This window comes from Saccopteryx leptura, chromosome 3, assembly GCF_036850995.1.
Source record: "Saccopteryx leptura isolate mSacLep1 chromosome 3, mSacLep1_pri_phased_curated, whole genome shotgun sequence".
Classification (NCBI taxonomy): Eukaryota; Metazoa; Chordata; class Mammalia; order Chiroptera; family Emballonuridae; genus Saccopteryx; species Saccopteryx leptura.
Genome location: NC_089505.1, coordinates 130,433,826 through 130,447,591, shown reverse-complemented (window position 1 = coordinate 130,447,591; position 13,766 = coordinate 130,433,826). Strand labels below are relative to the sequence as shown.

The following is a 13,766-nucleotide window of genomic DNA, read 5'->3' as shown; positions in this document are numbered from 1 at the left end:
AATGAGATATTTCCATTTTCCTTTATGCTTTAGGAAAGATTAAAAAACTTCAAAGAACTCCAAGCTAAATTTCAAAAGCTTGATGGACCATCTCTTTCAGGACCTATTAAATCCCCAGCGGGTATTTCTGAAAAGGGGAACATTGGAAGAACACAGTCAATGAGAATTTGGGCCAATGGGAAACCCCTCTCATCCGACCCCTGTCAGCCGCCACCAGATTGTTCCAGTGGTAAACCCCAGCAGCTTAAATGCCAGAAAATGAAGTTGACTCAGCGGAGTGAGATTCAGAGATGTTCTGATTCCCCAGGATCTCCGGAAAGGTCTGAGCAATCTGCATCTCAGCTTTCAGATGTGAATACGCCCAACGCTGAGATCACCGATAAGACGGAATCACCGGTGAGCAGTAGTTTCAGAGACACGCTCTGGAACTGGGAGAAGGTTTCATCTCAGAAAAGTGACATGTCGTCAGCCTTTCTCTTTGCCAATTGTGAAAGTAGGGCTTGCCATCTGGAAGATCAGAAAAGCAAGGGGCTTCCTGCCCCAGTGAAAAAGCTGGAAATAGAAGGATCCCAGACTCTTCCTTCCCAGATGCACATAAGTATCCAAAGAAAATCACGTGTTACCCCGAAAGAGCCCACTTTTCTACTTTCTCAAAATGGAAGGAAGAGCCTAGAAAAGTTCAGTCCTGAGAGGAGCCCAGCTGGGAGCACCTGCCAGCCTGTCTATGAGCGTGAGCTTGTTGGGAAGGCCCCAGGTGAGAAATCTAATCTCCACAGGTGCAGGTTAGGGGGGAAGGGGCACTGTGTTTTGTTTTGTTTTGGGTTTTTTGTTGTTGTTTTTTCTGAAGTGAGAAGCGGGAGGCAGAGAGACAGACTCCCGCATGTGCCCGACAGTGATCCACCCGGCAAGCCCACCAGGGGGCGATGCTCTGCCCATCTAGGGCATTGCTTTGTTGCAACCAGAGCCATTCTAGCACCTGAGGCAGAGGCCATGGAGCCATCCTCAGTGGCCAGGTCAACTTTACTCCAATGGAGCCTTGGCTGCAGGAGGAAATATAGAGATAGAGAGAAAGGAGAGGGGGAGGTGGAGAAACAGATGGGCACTTCTCCTGTGTGCCCTGGCCAGGACTCGAACCCAGGACTTCCACATGCCGGGCCAACACTCTACCCCTGAGCCAGCCAGCCAGCCAGGGCCTTGTTTTGTTTTTTAAGTTAAAGCTTGCTGATTTGAGAAGATCACATATGTGACCTCAGCAGTGTTTGCTCTAAACTCCAACACAGGTAGTCTAGAACCATCTGCTAAATTGTAATTTCAAGCTTGGGCAAAGTGATTCATCTTCCAGAATTATATTGAGAAACAGTTTGAGCAAACTTGGATTTGAGTCCTACTTCTACTTACAAGATGCATGAACTCGGGCAATCTACTTAAGTTCACAGAGCCTGGTCTGCCATCCTGTAAATCAGATTCATCACCAGTCTTTCCTGTCTTGGTAAACGGGACAACTATCCTGCTGGTTGCTCATGCCCAAAACTTGGGAGGCATGCTCTACTCCTCTCTCCCTTTCATTCTTTGCATCCAATCCATCAGCAAGCTCTTGGTTCTATTACTAAAATATGTTCTGTATCTCTCCACTTCTGTTCATTTATGCCCTCTGCCCATTTCTGCCTATGTCCACACTACATTTATCTCTCGCCTGGACCACTGCAGTAACCCAACTGGTGTCCACACTCTTGCCCTCCTATATTCTAGTCTCCACCCAGCAGGTACAGTGATCCTCTAAACATAAATCTTATCACATCAGTCTTCAGCTCAAATACAACTCCAGCCATCTTTCACTGGCTATCACACCTATCACTATCAAGCTGGCTCTACCCCAGGGCCTTTGCACTTGCTGATTCCTCCACCTGGAACACTGTTCCCCCAGGTCTCTAATGTCTCACTCAAACACTTCATCAAGGTCACCTGCTCAGTGTCACAAAGCATATCATCAAGGATTGCTCAGTGTTACCTGCTGTGAGTGGACCTTGTGGATCATTCTATTCAAAATAGCCATGTTACCCCATCACTCTCTATCTTCTTATATTGCTTTGATTTTCTTTATATCACTTCTCCCTATCCAGCATATTATGTATTTATGTATCCTACTAAAACATGTTCCATGATAATAAAAACTGTCTTCTTTACCACCATATCACCAGTACCTAGAAGGACAAGGCCAAGTTCAGTGACCCTTGAAATATTTATTGAATGATGGAATGAATGGACCGATGGGGTGGGTAGATGGATCTTCTGCTTCCATTTCGGTGTGGTTTCTCTTTGCACTTAGAATAGCATCTAGATTACTACTTATTTCATGGCCCTGCTTTTTTTTTTTTTTTTTATCTCTGCTTATGTCTCTGACTTACTTTCTGCCTGTGTTCTGCCGGCTCACTAGCCCACAGTCAACCCACTGGATTCCTTGCTGTTCCTTAAACAGACTTTGTTATGACTCAGGATCTTTACTATTACTGTTCCCTCTTCCTAGAAAACTTCTTATTCTTTCTTTTTTTTTACTTTTGTATAGGTTCAGTTCTAAGTTCAAGAAACACTTTCCCAGATAAACCTTTCTAGCCTCTCTATCTAAAGATCACCATCGAGAGTTTGCACTCTTTTATATTATCCTGTTTTTATTCCCTTTACAGAACTAACAGATCTCTGTAGTTCTCTTGTTTATTTGTTTATATGTCTGACATCATCAGTCCTAAGCCAATGAAGAGTCCTGAGGGCAAGACTATATCTGTTCTTGTTCTTAGTTCTATCCGCACCCCCTAGAACCATGCCTGGAATAGAGTAGACAAATAGTTACTGATGAAGAGATGGGAAGGAAGAAGGGAGGAATGGGAGGAAGGAAGAAATGGAGGAAAGGACGAAGGATGGATTGTTTACCTATCTGGTGGAATTGTTACGAGGATTAAATGAGATAACCCATGTGAACCACTGAGCACAGTGTCTGGTAAGAATTAAGGGCCCAATAACTAAGTGATCATTTTTCACTGTGTCTTCTCCTCAATTTGATAAAGACTGAAATTAATGCCTTTGGGACTTATAATTAAAGCCTAAGAAGAGAGGAACTTCACTTCTGCAGGGAGGGCAAAAAAAAAAAAAAAAAAAAGCCCCCTCCTCGCTTGCAGAGCCAGCAGGCTCTGAGGAAGTCACACTGGTGTATTTGGGAAGCACTGGCCAAGTCCTTCAGTTTCACCATGTAATCAACCACTGTGTTATGTGAACCAAAAAACCAAAGCACTTGAATAATATGAGATTTTGTGCTATTTTCCAAAGAAGCAGACACTATTTTCATATATAGTATCAGAATTTTTGTTGGAGTTGGGCTTATTAATGCAGAAGGATAAAATATATGAAATTGGAACTATCCTGTATAATTTCAGGACATAAAATCTACAGGTGCCTAGGTCCCAAAGTCAGCCTTGAAGCCTGTCCTAGGCTATGCGGCCCTGGAAATCAGAGATCAATTCTTACTCTTCTTTATAGTACCCATGTTATCTGCCCATCCTAGTGTCTGAACAATTCTTTTAGGGAATAGTTACTGTCCATTTCCTCTGAATCAGGGCCAGGGCTTGGTGCTGGGAAAAGGTCAGTATGGCCCTGCCCACTGGAGCCTACCTTCAGTGAGAAGTTAGACCAGCTTCTTTGTTATACCACAACACTGATGGAGAGGTGTGAGCCATATGCAATGGAGATACGGAACAGAGCATCTTTGATTCTGGCCTTGATTTCAGGTAGAAATCAGGAAAAGCTCCCTGGAGGAGGTGTTATTGGAGCATGGCCTTAAAGAGTTGAAGTTTGGCAAGACATAGTAAGGGAACAGCATTCTGGGACCAGAACTGACATGAACAAAATCTTGGCTATACGAAAGCTGTTTAAGGCTTTTAAAATCAAATCTAGAGAACTGAGAAGCCAGCGGTATGAGTGAAGGTTGTTTGGGCTTCAGGTCAAGGAAGTAGGATAATAAAGCCCAGTAAGAAAATAATCTGGAAATGTCATTTGAGGCCGCGTGCAGTTTAAGTGCCAGAGGAGGGCGTGAACAAGTGTCGTGCCGAAGAGATCAGGCATCATCTTCTGGACAGCCAGGTGATGACAAGATCAGTTTTGCGTTTTGATCTGGACACTCAGCATGCTGGGTGGAGAATAGATTGGAGCGGAGTGAGAATGAGGCAAGGAAACTGGTCAGTTTCACCCAACAAATCATGAAATGGAAATAGTTAATAACCTATGTTTTGGACTATTTGTGCTCAGGAGAACACCTGGTTGTCAGACATCACCAGCTTCCCAAAACAAAGCCACTGCCTTCCGCGGAGTCCTTGGGTCCTCCTCCCGCAAAGCCACTGAAGCCTCCAGCAATGAACCTTCAGGCCTTCCAGAGGCAGACAGCTGCTGCTTCCAAGACCCACAAGGAAGGTGAGGAAATGTACACCTCCACCCCCACCCACACGGCCAGCTAGTGGGAGTCATCTCTGGCTCCAGCGCCTGTATCCCCCACTCGCCTCCCTCTCCACATGAGCTCCCAGGTGACAATGCTGTTCTGCTTTTCCATGGGGCTGGACAGCCATCACTGCTTATGTGCACATAGAGGCCATGGCAGCTTGCCCGTGAAATGACAAATCTGCAGCAGTTGGCCCCTTATCGCTCCTGGGCCAGCCCGCTTCCCCTGAGAGCATTGCATTTGATCCCTGGGAATCCATCCAAGAGGAAGAAAATGAAAAGGAGCAGGGCAGGGAGGCAGAGAGCCTTTGTGTTTCCCACAAAGCCTGTGTTGTCAACACAGCCTGCAGTAGAGAAGGGGGAGAGTGAAAAGGGAGGAAGTCAGTGTGAACTTGACCTGTGATCATGAAGGGTGTCCCTCAGGCCTCTATGCTCTGCCTTCAGACTTCATTGCAGGGCTCCCCCACCCTGCCCACGCTGGTTCTTTCCAGCACAGGAAGCATCCTTGAAAGTCATTTCTCTATGCTGTGACGTGTCTTCCTCCGCTATGGAGAGAAGCACTTTCTCATCCCTTCTCCACCCACTCTGCAGTCTGATGCTGTTGACCTTTTCAATACCTTTGCTTCTGTTTGCTCTAATGAAACATGAGGTATACATATACTTCGGGGTGGTCTGGGGTGCTGGGCTAACAGTTGTTTGGCTGTGACCACGAATGCCAGCAGATGGTACTCTAAGAGAGCCATTTTTAGTTCACTGATTGTTTATTGGACTGCTTTGAGCAACCTCATGGTTCAATTCCTTTAGCTCAGTGGTTCTCGGACTTGAGCATACATCAGAATCACCTAGCACAGTGGTCCCCAACCTTTTTTGGGCCACAGACCGGTTTAATGTCAGAAAATATTTTCATGGACCAGCCTTTAAGATGGGACAGATAAATGCACAAAATAAAATTATGCGACCAGCGTAAAAACTGGTATTTTTAAATATAATTGTCGAGCTTACGAGACAAGCGTCAAGAGTGAGTCTTAGACAGATACAACAGAGGGAATTTGGTCACTTTTAAAAAATAAAACATCGTTCAGACTTAAATATAAAATAAGACAGAAATAATGTAAGTTATTCTTTCTCTGCGGACCGGTACCAGTCCGCGGCCCGGGGATTGGGGAGCACTGACCTAGAAGACCTGCTAAAACACATTGCTGAGCCCTCATCCCAGAGTTTCTGATTCAGTTGGTCTGGGCCAGCGGCCCGAGCACTTGCCTGTTTGACTAGTTCTCTGGGGATGCTGACGCTGCTGGGACCGCACTGAGAACCACTGCTCCAGGCCATCTTAAGTCTTATCCTTAAAGGAAATTCTATACAGAGAAACAGAACTCTTAAAATTACACTTTAAGGATGTGGCCACTTCCCTATCAGAGAAGGCTAAGTATGACTTTTACAAACATTAAATAATTTAGGCCTCAAACCATCTCTCTGGAAGCGAAGAAGTTTGTCAGGGAACACAGAACAAAGTACTAAGTCTTTTGTAATAAGATGGTATAATGCCGGTGGCTGAGACCAGGCAGGTTCACCTGGATTCGGGCAGACGGTAGAGGAACTGCGGAGCTGGAGAGCATTGAGTCATTCCCGTTTATTAGACTCTCCCAGTGGCTGGAGCAAACAGGCAGGGGAAAACCTCTTCTTGTGGCAGCAGGTGGGTGAACAGGAAAACGGCCTCTCCCAGTGGTGGGCAAGAGATCTGCCCCTCATGGTGGTGGGCTAGCAGTTCTTCCCAACCCCCCGAGGGAAAGTGCCCATAGCCTTGCGTAGGCTGCACACACGTGGCTCTGCCACATGATCACACACTAATCAGACAAAGTATGATACAAGCGAGCAAGCCTAACACAGCTCTTTTCCCAACAGATGGGGTGTGTAAACCCCAGCTCCCGCACTCCCAAGCAGTTCAGTTTGGGTATCTTAATCTCTGATTCTCGTTGTCCTTGGCTGTGTATGGGGGTGATTACCGCACTCATCTCACGGGATCAGTGTGAGGATAGGTGAATGCGACGAGGCACGGAAAGACTTGAACGTTACTGGCCCACCAGTAAGTGCTCAATAAATGCCGTGTTATCATTATTTCAAAGATAGCTCCACTGTCTTTGCCAGGCCCTATGACAGACACAAGAGAGTAAGAGAGAAACCCCAACAGACATTCTGGTACTCCGAAAGGTCAGAGTCTCATATAAAAGATTGTACTTATTATTAAGCATCATAAAGTGTGGGTGAGGGCTGCCATGCAGGATGGATAATCCCCTTGATGCCAAGGGAAGGTGAGGCCTGGGGCACAGGTGAGTTGCCAATCCTCATTTTGTCTCCGGGGTCAGGTCATTGGATAAACATAATTTGCTTTAATCAGCCTGCCACTAACGTCTCTTTTCCACTCTCCCTTCGGCTCTCGCAGCAACTGTGGAAGAAGGGTACCTTCCCGCGGAGAGGTGAGTACCTGTGTAACTGTAGGAGTGCAGCCCACCCACGAGGCTCAGAGCCTGCCCACCAGCAGACCCTAAGCACAGGCCGGGTGTCATGGTATTTGTCCGAAGGGCTGCAGGAAGAACAGATTTATAAGCAACAAACTGCAACTTGTGTTTTAGATGAGAGATTTAAAAAACTGCTTTTAACAACAATGCTGACATTATGTTACAGAGATGGTCCTCTGAGGAACTTTTATTTATTGCACACTTGGGTTCAGTCAATTGAAGCATCAGTTTCTCTAGTATTGAATTGAATTAGAGGCTACAGAATGTCGCAGAATCTCAAGGGCAGCTGGCATGTTAGGAATGGGTAATGGGACAGAAGACCTGCTATTTTTGGTGCACTCATTCTAAGAATTTTGCCGTGGAAAAATTGTCAGTTCATTAATTTGCTCAGCCAAATACTGTGAGTCCTTTGATGCACGTCAGGCTTTGAACTGGCTACTTTATACAGGTTTTCTCCTTTCGTCTTTTCCAAAAGGCAGCGAATTTGCTGCCACTGTCATCATTTTATAGCTAGAGACATGTGGGCTCAGAAAATCTGCCACTTGCAGAACTGTAATTCTAACTCAAGTATGCCCAAACTATTTTTTTATTGGGATATAATTAACATATAATGCCGTATAAGTTTGAGGTGTACAGGCTGTTGGATCAATACACTTATACATTGCAATATAATTACTGCAGAAGCCTTAGCTAATACCTTTATCTCTTCACTTAATTATTCCCTTGTGTGTGTATGTGTTGAAAACAGTTAAGATCTAGTTTCTTAACACTGAAGTTTATAAGTAGATATATTTTTAATTCTAATCACCATGTTGGGCATTCGTTCTTCAGAACTTATGTATATACTAATTGCAAGTTGACTGGGGTTGTTCCTATGTCTGGGGTCAGCTTGCATCTGGCTGATCTAGGATTGCCTTGGCTGGGATGCCTGATGCAACCTGAGTTAGCATCATTTGTCTCATCCTCCCACAAGCTTACAGAGGAATGTTCTAGACATGGCAGTAGACAAGCCCAATCACACAAAACTGCTGTTTCACTTTTGCTGGCATCTTACTGGTTAAAGCAAGTCATATAACCAAGCCCAGCATCACAGTGGGAAGGCACTGAAACTTTCCATGACAAAATGCAGGCTTCCAGAAGGGGTGAAAAATAGTAGCACCAATACAATCAAACTAGCCCTGAAGAGGACATATTTGAAATAAATATTGAGGGTCAACATTTGCTGGATAACGTGGGGAGAGGCACTATAGGCAGAGACAGGAAGTATGAAGTAACACATCTAATTTTGTAAACTAGAAATAGTTAAGCTGGCAGACAGTGGTCTCGTCCTTGATCATCTCTGTGAAGGGATGAGGGAAAGGGTAGAGGCAAGGGTATTGCTCCTTCTTGTCAGATTTCTGGAGCCCCTCATCTATTCTGTTATCTGAAACTGTAATAAGGAATGGGAGAAAATGGGATTGTCGAGGTAGACAGAAACCAAATCATGGAGGACCCTGTACACCGAGAAATAGATGAGACAGTCCTATTCAACGAGGAACTGATGGTGTGATTTGCGTACTCCAGGAACTCCTAGTTTAGTGGTGAGTTAAATGACAGCACAAGGTAGGTCAGTGGAACTGCATTCTATGTGCATGTAGTTGAATGAGGGAAAACAATTTAGACATCTCAGGCAATGGTCTGCATTATATATTGGGTGAGGATTGGCCCCAGTGTAACAGTTTGAGGGGAGAATGGCATTCTGATGTACTTTGAGACAGTCTTGGTTCCCTTGTGCCTCTCATGCTGTGAGCATCTCAGTACGATTGAGTGTGCCATGATCGTGGTGTTTTGCTGGATACGCATTTTCCTGCAGCTTGGCTCTAAACTAAGCTGACTTATTCTCTCACACTTTCATCAAAGAAACAGTAATCTGTTTTAATCCTGGGCACAAACTTGCTGTGATGGGCAAGGTTTGGGAAACAGTAGTCAGTCTCTAATGTGACAGCTTCTTCCTAAGGGATTTACGAGGGCAATTGGACTGTACTCTTCTTTCATATTTACTTTAAGACTGAACCTCCCCTCATTTCTGAGGAGATTCATTGTGCCTCAACTATGATGTGGGCCATAGTGCTGTGAGAGTGAAAGATAAAAATGATGAAGAAGGACCAGGATTCTTAGGGGCGGCTTCATGGAAGAAGCAAGAACATGAGGTATGTCCTACATGGTGGGTTGGCATTAGATGGGTTTACTTATTTGTTTCTTTTTGAGAGACTGTAAGGTGGGTGAGGACAGAGTATTATTCCTGGATACAACCACATTGCTGACTTATAGTTGGTTAGTGAATGGATGGATGGATGGATGGATGGATGGATGGATGGATGGATGGAAGTAGGGAGGGATGGATGGGTAGGGAAATGGGCAGACCAATGCATATTTAGTATGGAGCTAGAACATGACTGAAAGCAAGGTGGTAGCAATAAAGAGGAGGATGTGAACAGATAAAAAGTATTCCAAAATGGAGAAATAGGAAATGAGGTTGGAACCTAAAGTGCAGCGAGTGCCATGCTATGCAGTTTGAACTTCATTTTGTCATTGATAAGAAATTAGTTTGCATCCCGTAAGTGTCTGTAACACTGTATGTTCTGTTCTCCCTGCAGGGAGTCTAGGCTGCTGGTCCCCCACAGGTGCTGGCAGACAGTGGTCTCATCCTTGATCATCTCTGTGAAGGAGTGAGGGACAGGGTAGAGGCAAGGGTATTGCTCCTTCTTGTCAGATTTCTGGAGCCCCTCACCTATTCTGTTATCTGAGCCCAGGTGACAACATATTTTGGCCACCCATGACTCCTTTGCTTTGGGCAATGAACAGGAATCAGATACTTGACCTCTAATTTGGGAGATCCTCCATCCCTCCACCCTATATTGCTGGCATACATTCATTGCTCTTAAACTGTAACATTGGCATGACTGATAGATAAGCAATTGTAAAATTGGCCTATTTAACCACATGATTCCGCTGCTTTTGAATGTGTGAGAAACAGCTATACATTTCTATCTTCTTAGTGGATAGTGTTCTCTTTAGATTTCCTACCTCTGCTGGGGATGGGAGGAAAAGTCACTACTCATAAAGTGTATTTTGCTAGAAATCTGCTGCATCACCTAGCTTTCCAAATTCACTGGCAATGAGTTATGCAAAAAAGTCCAGCGGTTTCGGCCTGACCTGTGGTGGTGCAGTGGATAAAGCATCGACCTGGAAATGCTGAGGTCGCAGGTTCGAAACCCTGGGCTTGCCTGGTCAAGGCACATATGGGAGTTGATGCTTCCAGCTCCTCCCCCTGTCTCTCTCTCCTCTCTCTCTCTCTCTCTCTCTCTCTCTCTCTCTGTCTCTCTCTCTCCCTCTCTCTCTCCTCTCTAAAATGAATAAATAAAATAAAATAAATTAAAAAAAAATGTCCAGTGGTTTCTCTGTAAGACCAACAGTCCAAAATAAATTATTGCCATGTTCTTCCTTAAATAAACAAACAAACAAACAAACTAATAAATAAATTGTATTAGTTTGACAAGTAAATGGTGTGATGTTGAGCAGTCTTAGATATAACTTCTATGGAAACTGGCACTTGTTTAAGAAGAATATTTGCATATTCATGGTATTAATCTTCAGTGCAGATAATAGGTTAAAAATGGAGTATGTAGAGTCTCATTACTGGAAGGGTACCCAACAAATATATGATGTAGCCGAGCCATATAGCATAATGTTAACAAAAATCTGGATTTTAACCCATACCTTATTACTAAACAACTATGTAACCTTAGACAAATGCTTTAACCCCTGTAAACCTCAGTTTCTACATATGTAAAACAGGATACTGGTAGTACTTAACCCACACAATCGTGGTGAGGATGAAATGAAATCACGATTGTGAAGTGTTTAGCACAGGGACTAGCATCTAGAGTGTTCAATAAAGCGTATTTAGCTATTATATAACCTTCTGCCAAAGGCAAGAAATCACACTCAGAACCTTAGTCTCTTCAAAAATACTCTAATGGGGAGCTCATTACCTGGAGAGTCCCATGTTTTTCTTTGTTGGGGTCTATTTTATTGATGTAACACATATTTATTGAACATCGACTATATGCCAAGTCAACTTATATATCTTGAGAGAACAGCAGTGTGTAAAGTAGACAAAAATATCTTACATGTACATACACATGCACACACACATTTGTTTGTTTATTTAAAAGTCCTGAAAGATGACCTTCCTTCCCCAGACTCAACCACCCGACTAAGATCTACTCATTGGTTAAGGACGCTGTCTTTGTCCCTTCTTTACCTGACAGTTCTGAAAACATCTAAGGACTACATTCTTCTCCATGTTTTTCAACCATTATTCACAAAACAGGAGTTTTTGTGTTTTAGCTGTATTTCAATGGATTCTCTCTCTCTTTCTGTCTCTCTCTCTCTCTCTCTTTCTCTCTCCATATATATATTTCCCCCCAATCATCTTGTTAGGAACTCGACGCATTGGCAGTAACCATTTTTATTTCTATCATCTTCATATTACCTCTTCCATGTGAGGACTTACATTGTGTAATGGAACACAGACAGGTCCGGAGTCAGAACAGCACAGATTCAAACCCTCCTCTGTACCTTAGACCTGTCAGAGCTACAACACACACACCTGTAAAGTGGGCACAGTAATTCTACTTCGCTGATCGCCGTGAAGACTAGGTGAGGTAAACTGCAGAATGCACACTGAACACAGATGATGCTCAGAGTCTTCGTTTCTTCACCCTTGGCCTTGCCATCTCTTGTCCCTGGAATATGAACAGCTCGTTCGTTCCCAGCAGTGAAATGACTCTTTGGAGATTATTCTTTGCCATCACTTTTTCATGTGAACCAAGCGGGCTGGCATCCTCTTGACTGGCAGCCCCCACTGGTGTGAGCAAGGCAGGTGAGTCCCAGGGCAGCAGTCAGCACTGGGTCTCCATCGGTACTTAGCAGAATTGGCTACTATTTTATTCATTAGCTATAAATATGGCTTTTCTCCCATTAGGAAGCGTCAGAGAGTAGTCCTGACTCAGGGAATCTCGAAGTAGACATTAAGAAAGGGAGTGGCTGTTTATTTCAGGAGCAGAAAAGATTCAGACAGTGCAGTGTTTCTCAGATGCGGGTCTGTGGGCAGATCTCCGAAGTCTACCGTTTTCTCCCCTGAACTTTTTAATTTTGCATTTTTGTTTTGATGATAGTCTTGAAGAGGTAAGGTAAACCTATTATGAATCTTCTGGATGACCTCTTTCACCCTGATATTTGGAGCATGCGCTTGTGTTTGTTTTTGGAATTTCTACCCCATGTTGGGTGGGAAACACAAATGCTGCAAACTATGTGACCGTCTGGGACCCATGTGAGACAGCGGGAAGAGCAGAGGCTGGGAAGTGGGAAGGAAGGCCTCACCCGAGGCAGTCCAGGAAAGTCGTGGTGATAACAGAATGCCAGTGTGGCCCACAAAATGTACTTCCACTCCTCATTTGACGAGTAGTAAGTGCTGTGGAGTATTAGAGTAGTAACTGGGGTTGAGAGTGAAATAAAGAAGTATAGGATGATCAAGAAAGAACTCTCTGGATTCTTAAGATATATTCCCAAAAGTGTTAATTTGGAAGAAGATATGCACCTCCCTGTTCATTGCCGTGTTATTTACAGTAGCCTCGATCTGGAAACAGCCCAAGTGTTCATCAGTGGATGAGTGGGTAAAAAAAAAAGCTGTGGTACATTTACACAATGGTTGGACAGGGAGAACATTATGTTAAGTGAAATAAGCCAGGCAGAGAAAGACAAATACCATATGATCTCACTCGTATGTGGAATCTAATGAACAAATTAAACTGATGAACAAAATAGGAACAGAGGCATGGACACACGGAACAGACTGAGAGCTGTCAGAGGGGAGGGGAGTTAGAGGACTGCATGAAAGAAGGTGAAGGGATTAAGAAAAAAACACCCGTAGACACAACAATGTGGTGACAGCCCGAGGGAAAGGGGGTGGGGGAAAAGGAGGCAAACCGTGGAAACTGTGGATGAAAGAGACTTTGCTTGGGATCGTGGATGCACAGTGCAGTGTGCAGATGTACACTCGAACCTGTTCCCCAAGATATTCAATTAAAAAATAAGAAAGGCCTTCCTGAGGTGGTGACACTTGGGTTGAGACCTGAATGAAGGTGTCCCACTCATGGAAGGTCTAGGAGAAAAACATTCCAGGAGAGGGCACGGCAGGTTCAAACTCTGAAAGGAGAACACTCCCCCCCACCATGTTTAAGGAGCCAGAAAGGAAGGGGGTAGAGCTAAAAGTCAGTCACTAGGGGGCTAGAGGAGTGGTGGTGGACTCCGGTGAACCGTGGACTGAATTCGGATTTTGCTCTAAATGCATTGGGAAGCCATAGGAGAATTATAAGCCAGGCAGTGGTATGTGCTGACATTTATTTTATCGCAATCACTCTGGGTGCCGTATAAATAATAAATTTAGTGGGAAAACAGGAAAAGAGGAAGACAACCTAGGAAACCACTATAACAAGAAAAACAAAAGCAACGATAATACTAAAAGTAGCAATCAACATTCACATCATGTCTGCTCTAATTGCACATATGATTCCACTTATGGCCATCTAAGAAGTAGATGAAACCATCCCATTTTACAGATGAGGAAACTGTCACAGAGAAGTGAAATAGCTTGGCATGCGTAAGGTGGTAGAAATGGAGATAAAGAAATCGATGGATTCAAGTATTGTTTGAAAGAAAAGCCAG

General features: G+C 44.1%; 1 protein-coding gene across 2 annotated transcripts in view; it reads left to right on the top strand.

Annotated features, from left to right (window-relative positions):
• Positions 1-13,766, top strand: part of FYB2 (FYN binding protein 2) — a 115,597-nt gene that overhangs the window by 41,749 nt on the left and 60,082 nt on the right. For both annotated transcript variants that reach the window (XM_066376394.1, XM_066376395.1), the window contains exons 2-4: positions 34-754; positions 4,294-4,455; positions 6,920-6,953. In XM_066376394.1, the coding sequence (XP_066232491.1) occupies positions 34-754; positions 4,294-4,455; positions 6,920-6,953 (917 nt within the window). The remainder of the gene's footprint in view (positions 1-33; positions 755-4,293; positions 4,456-6,919; positions 6,954-13,766) is intronic.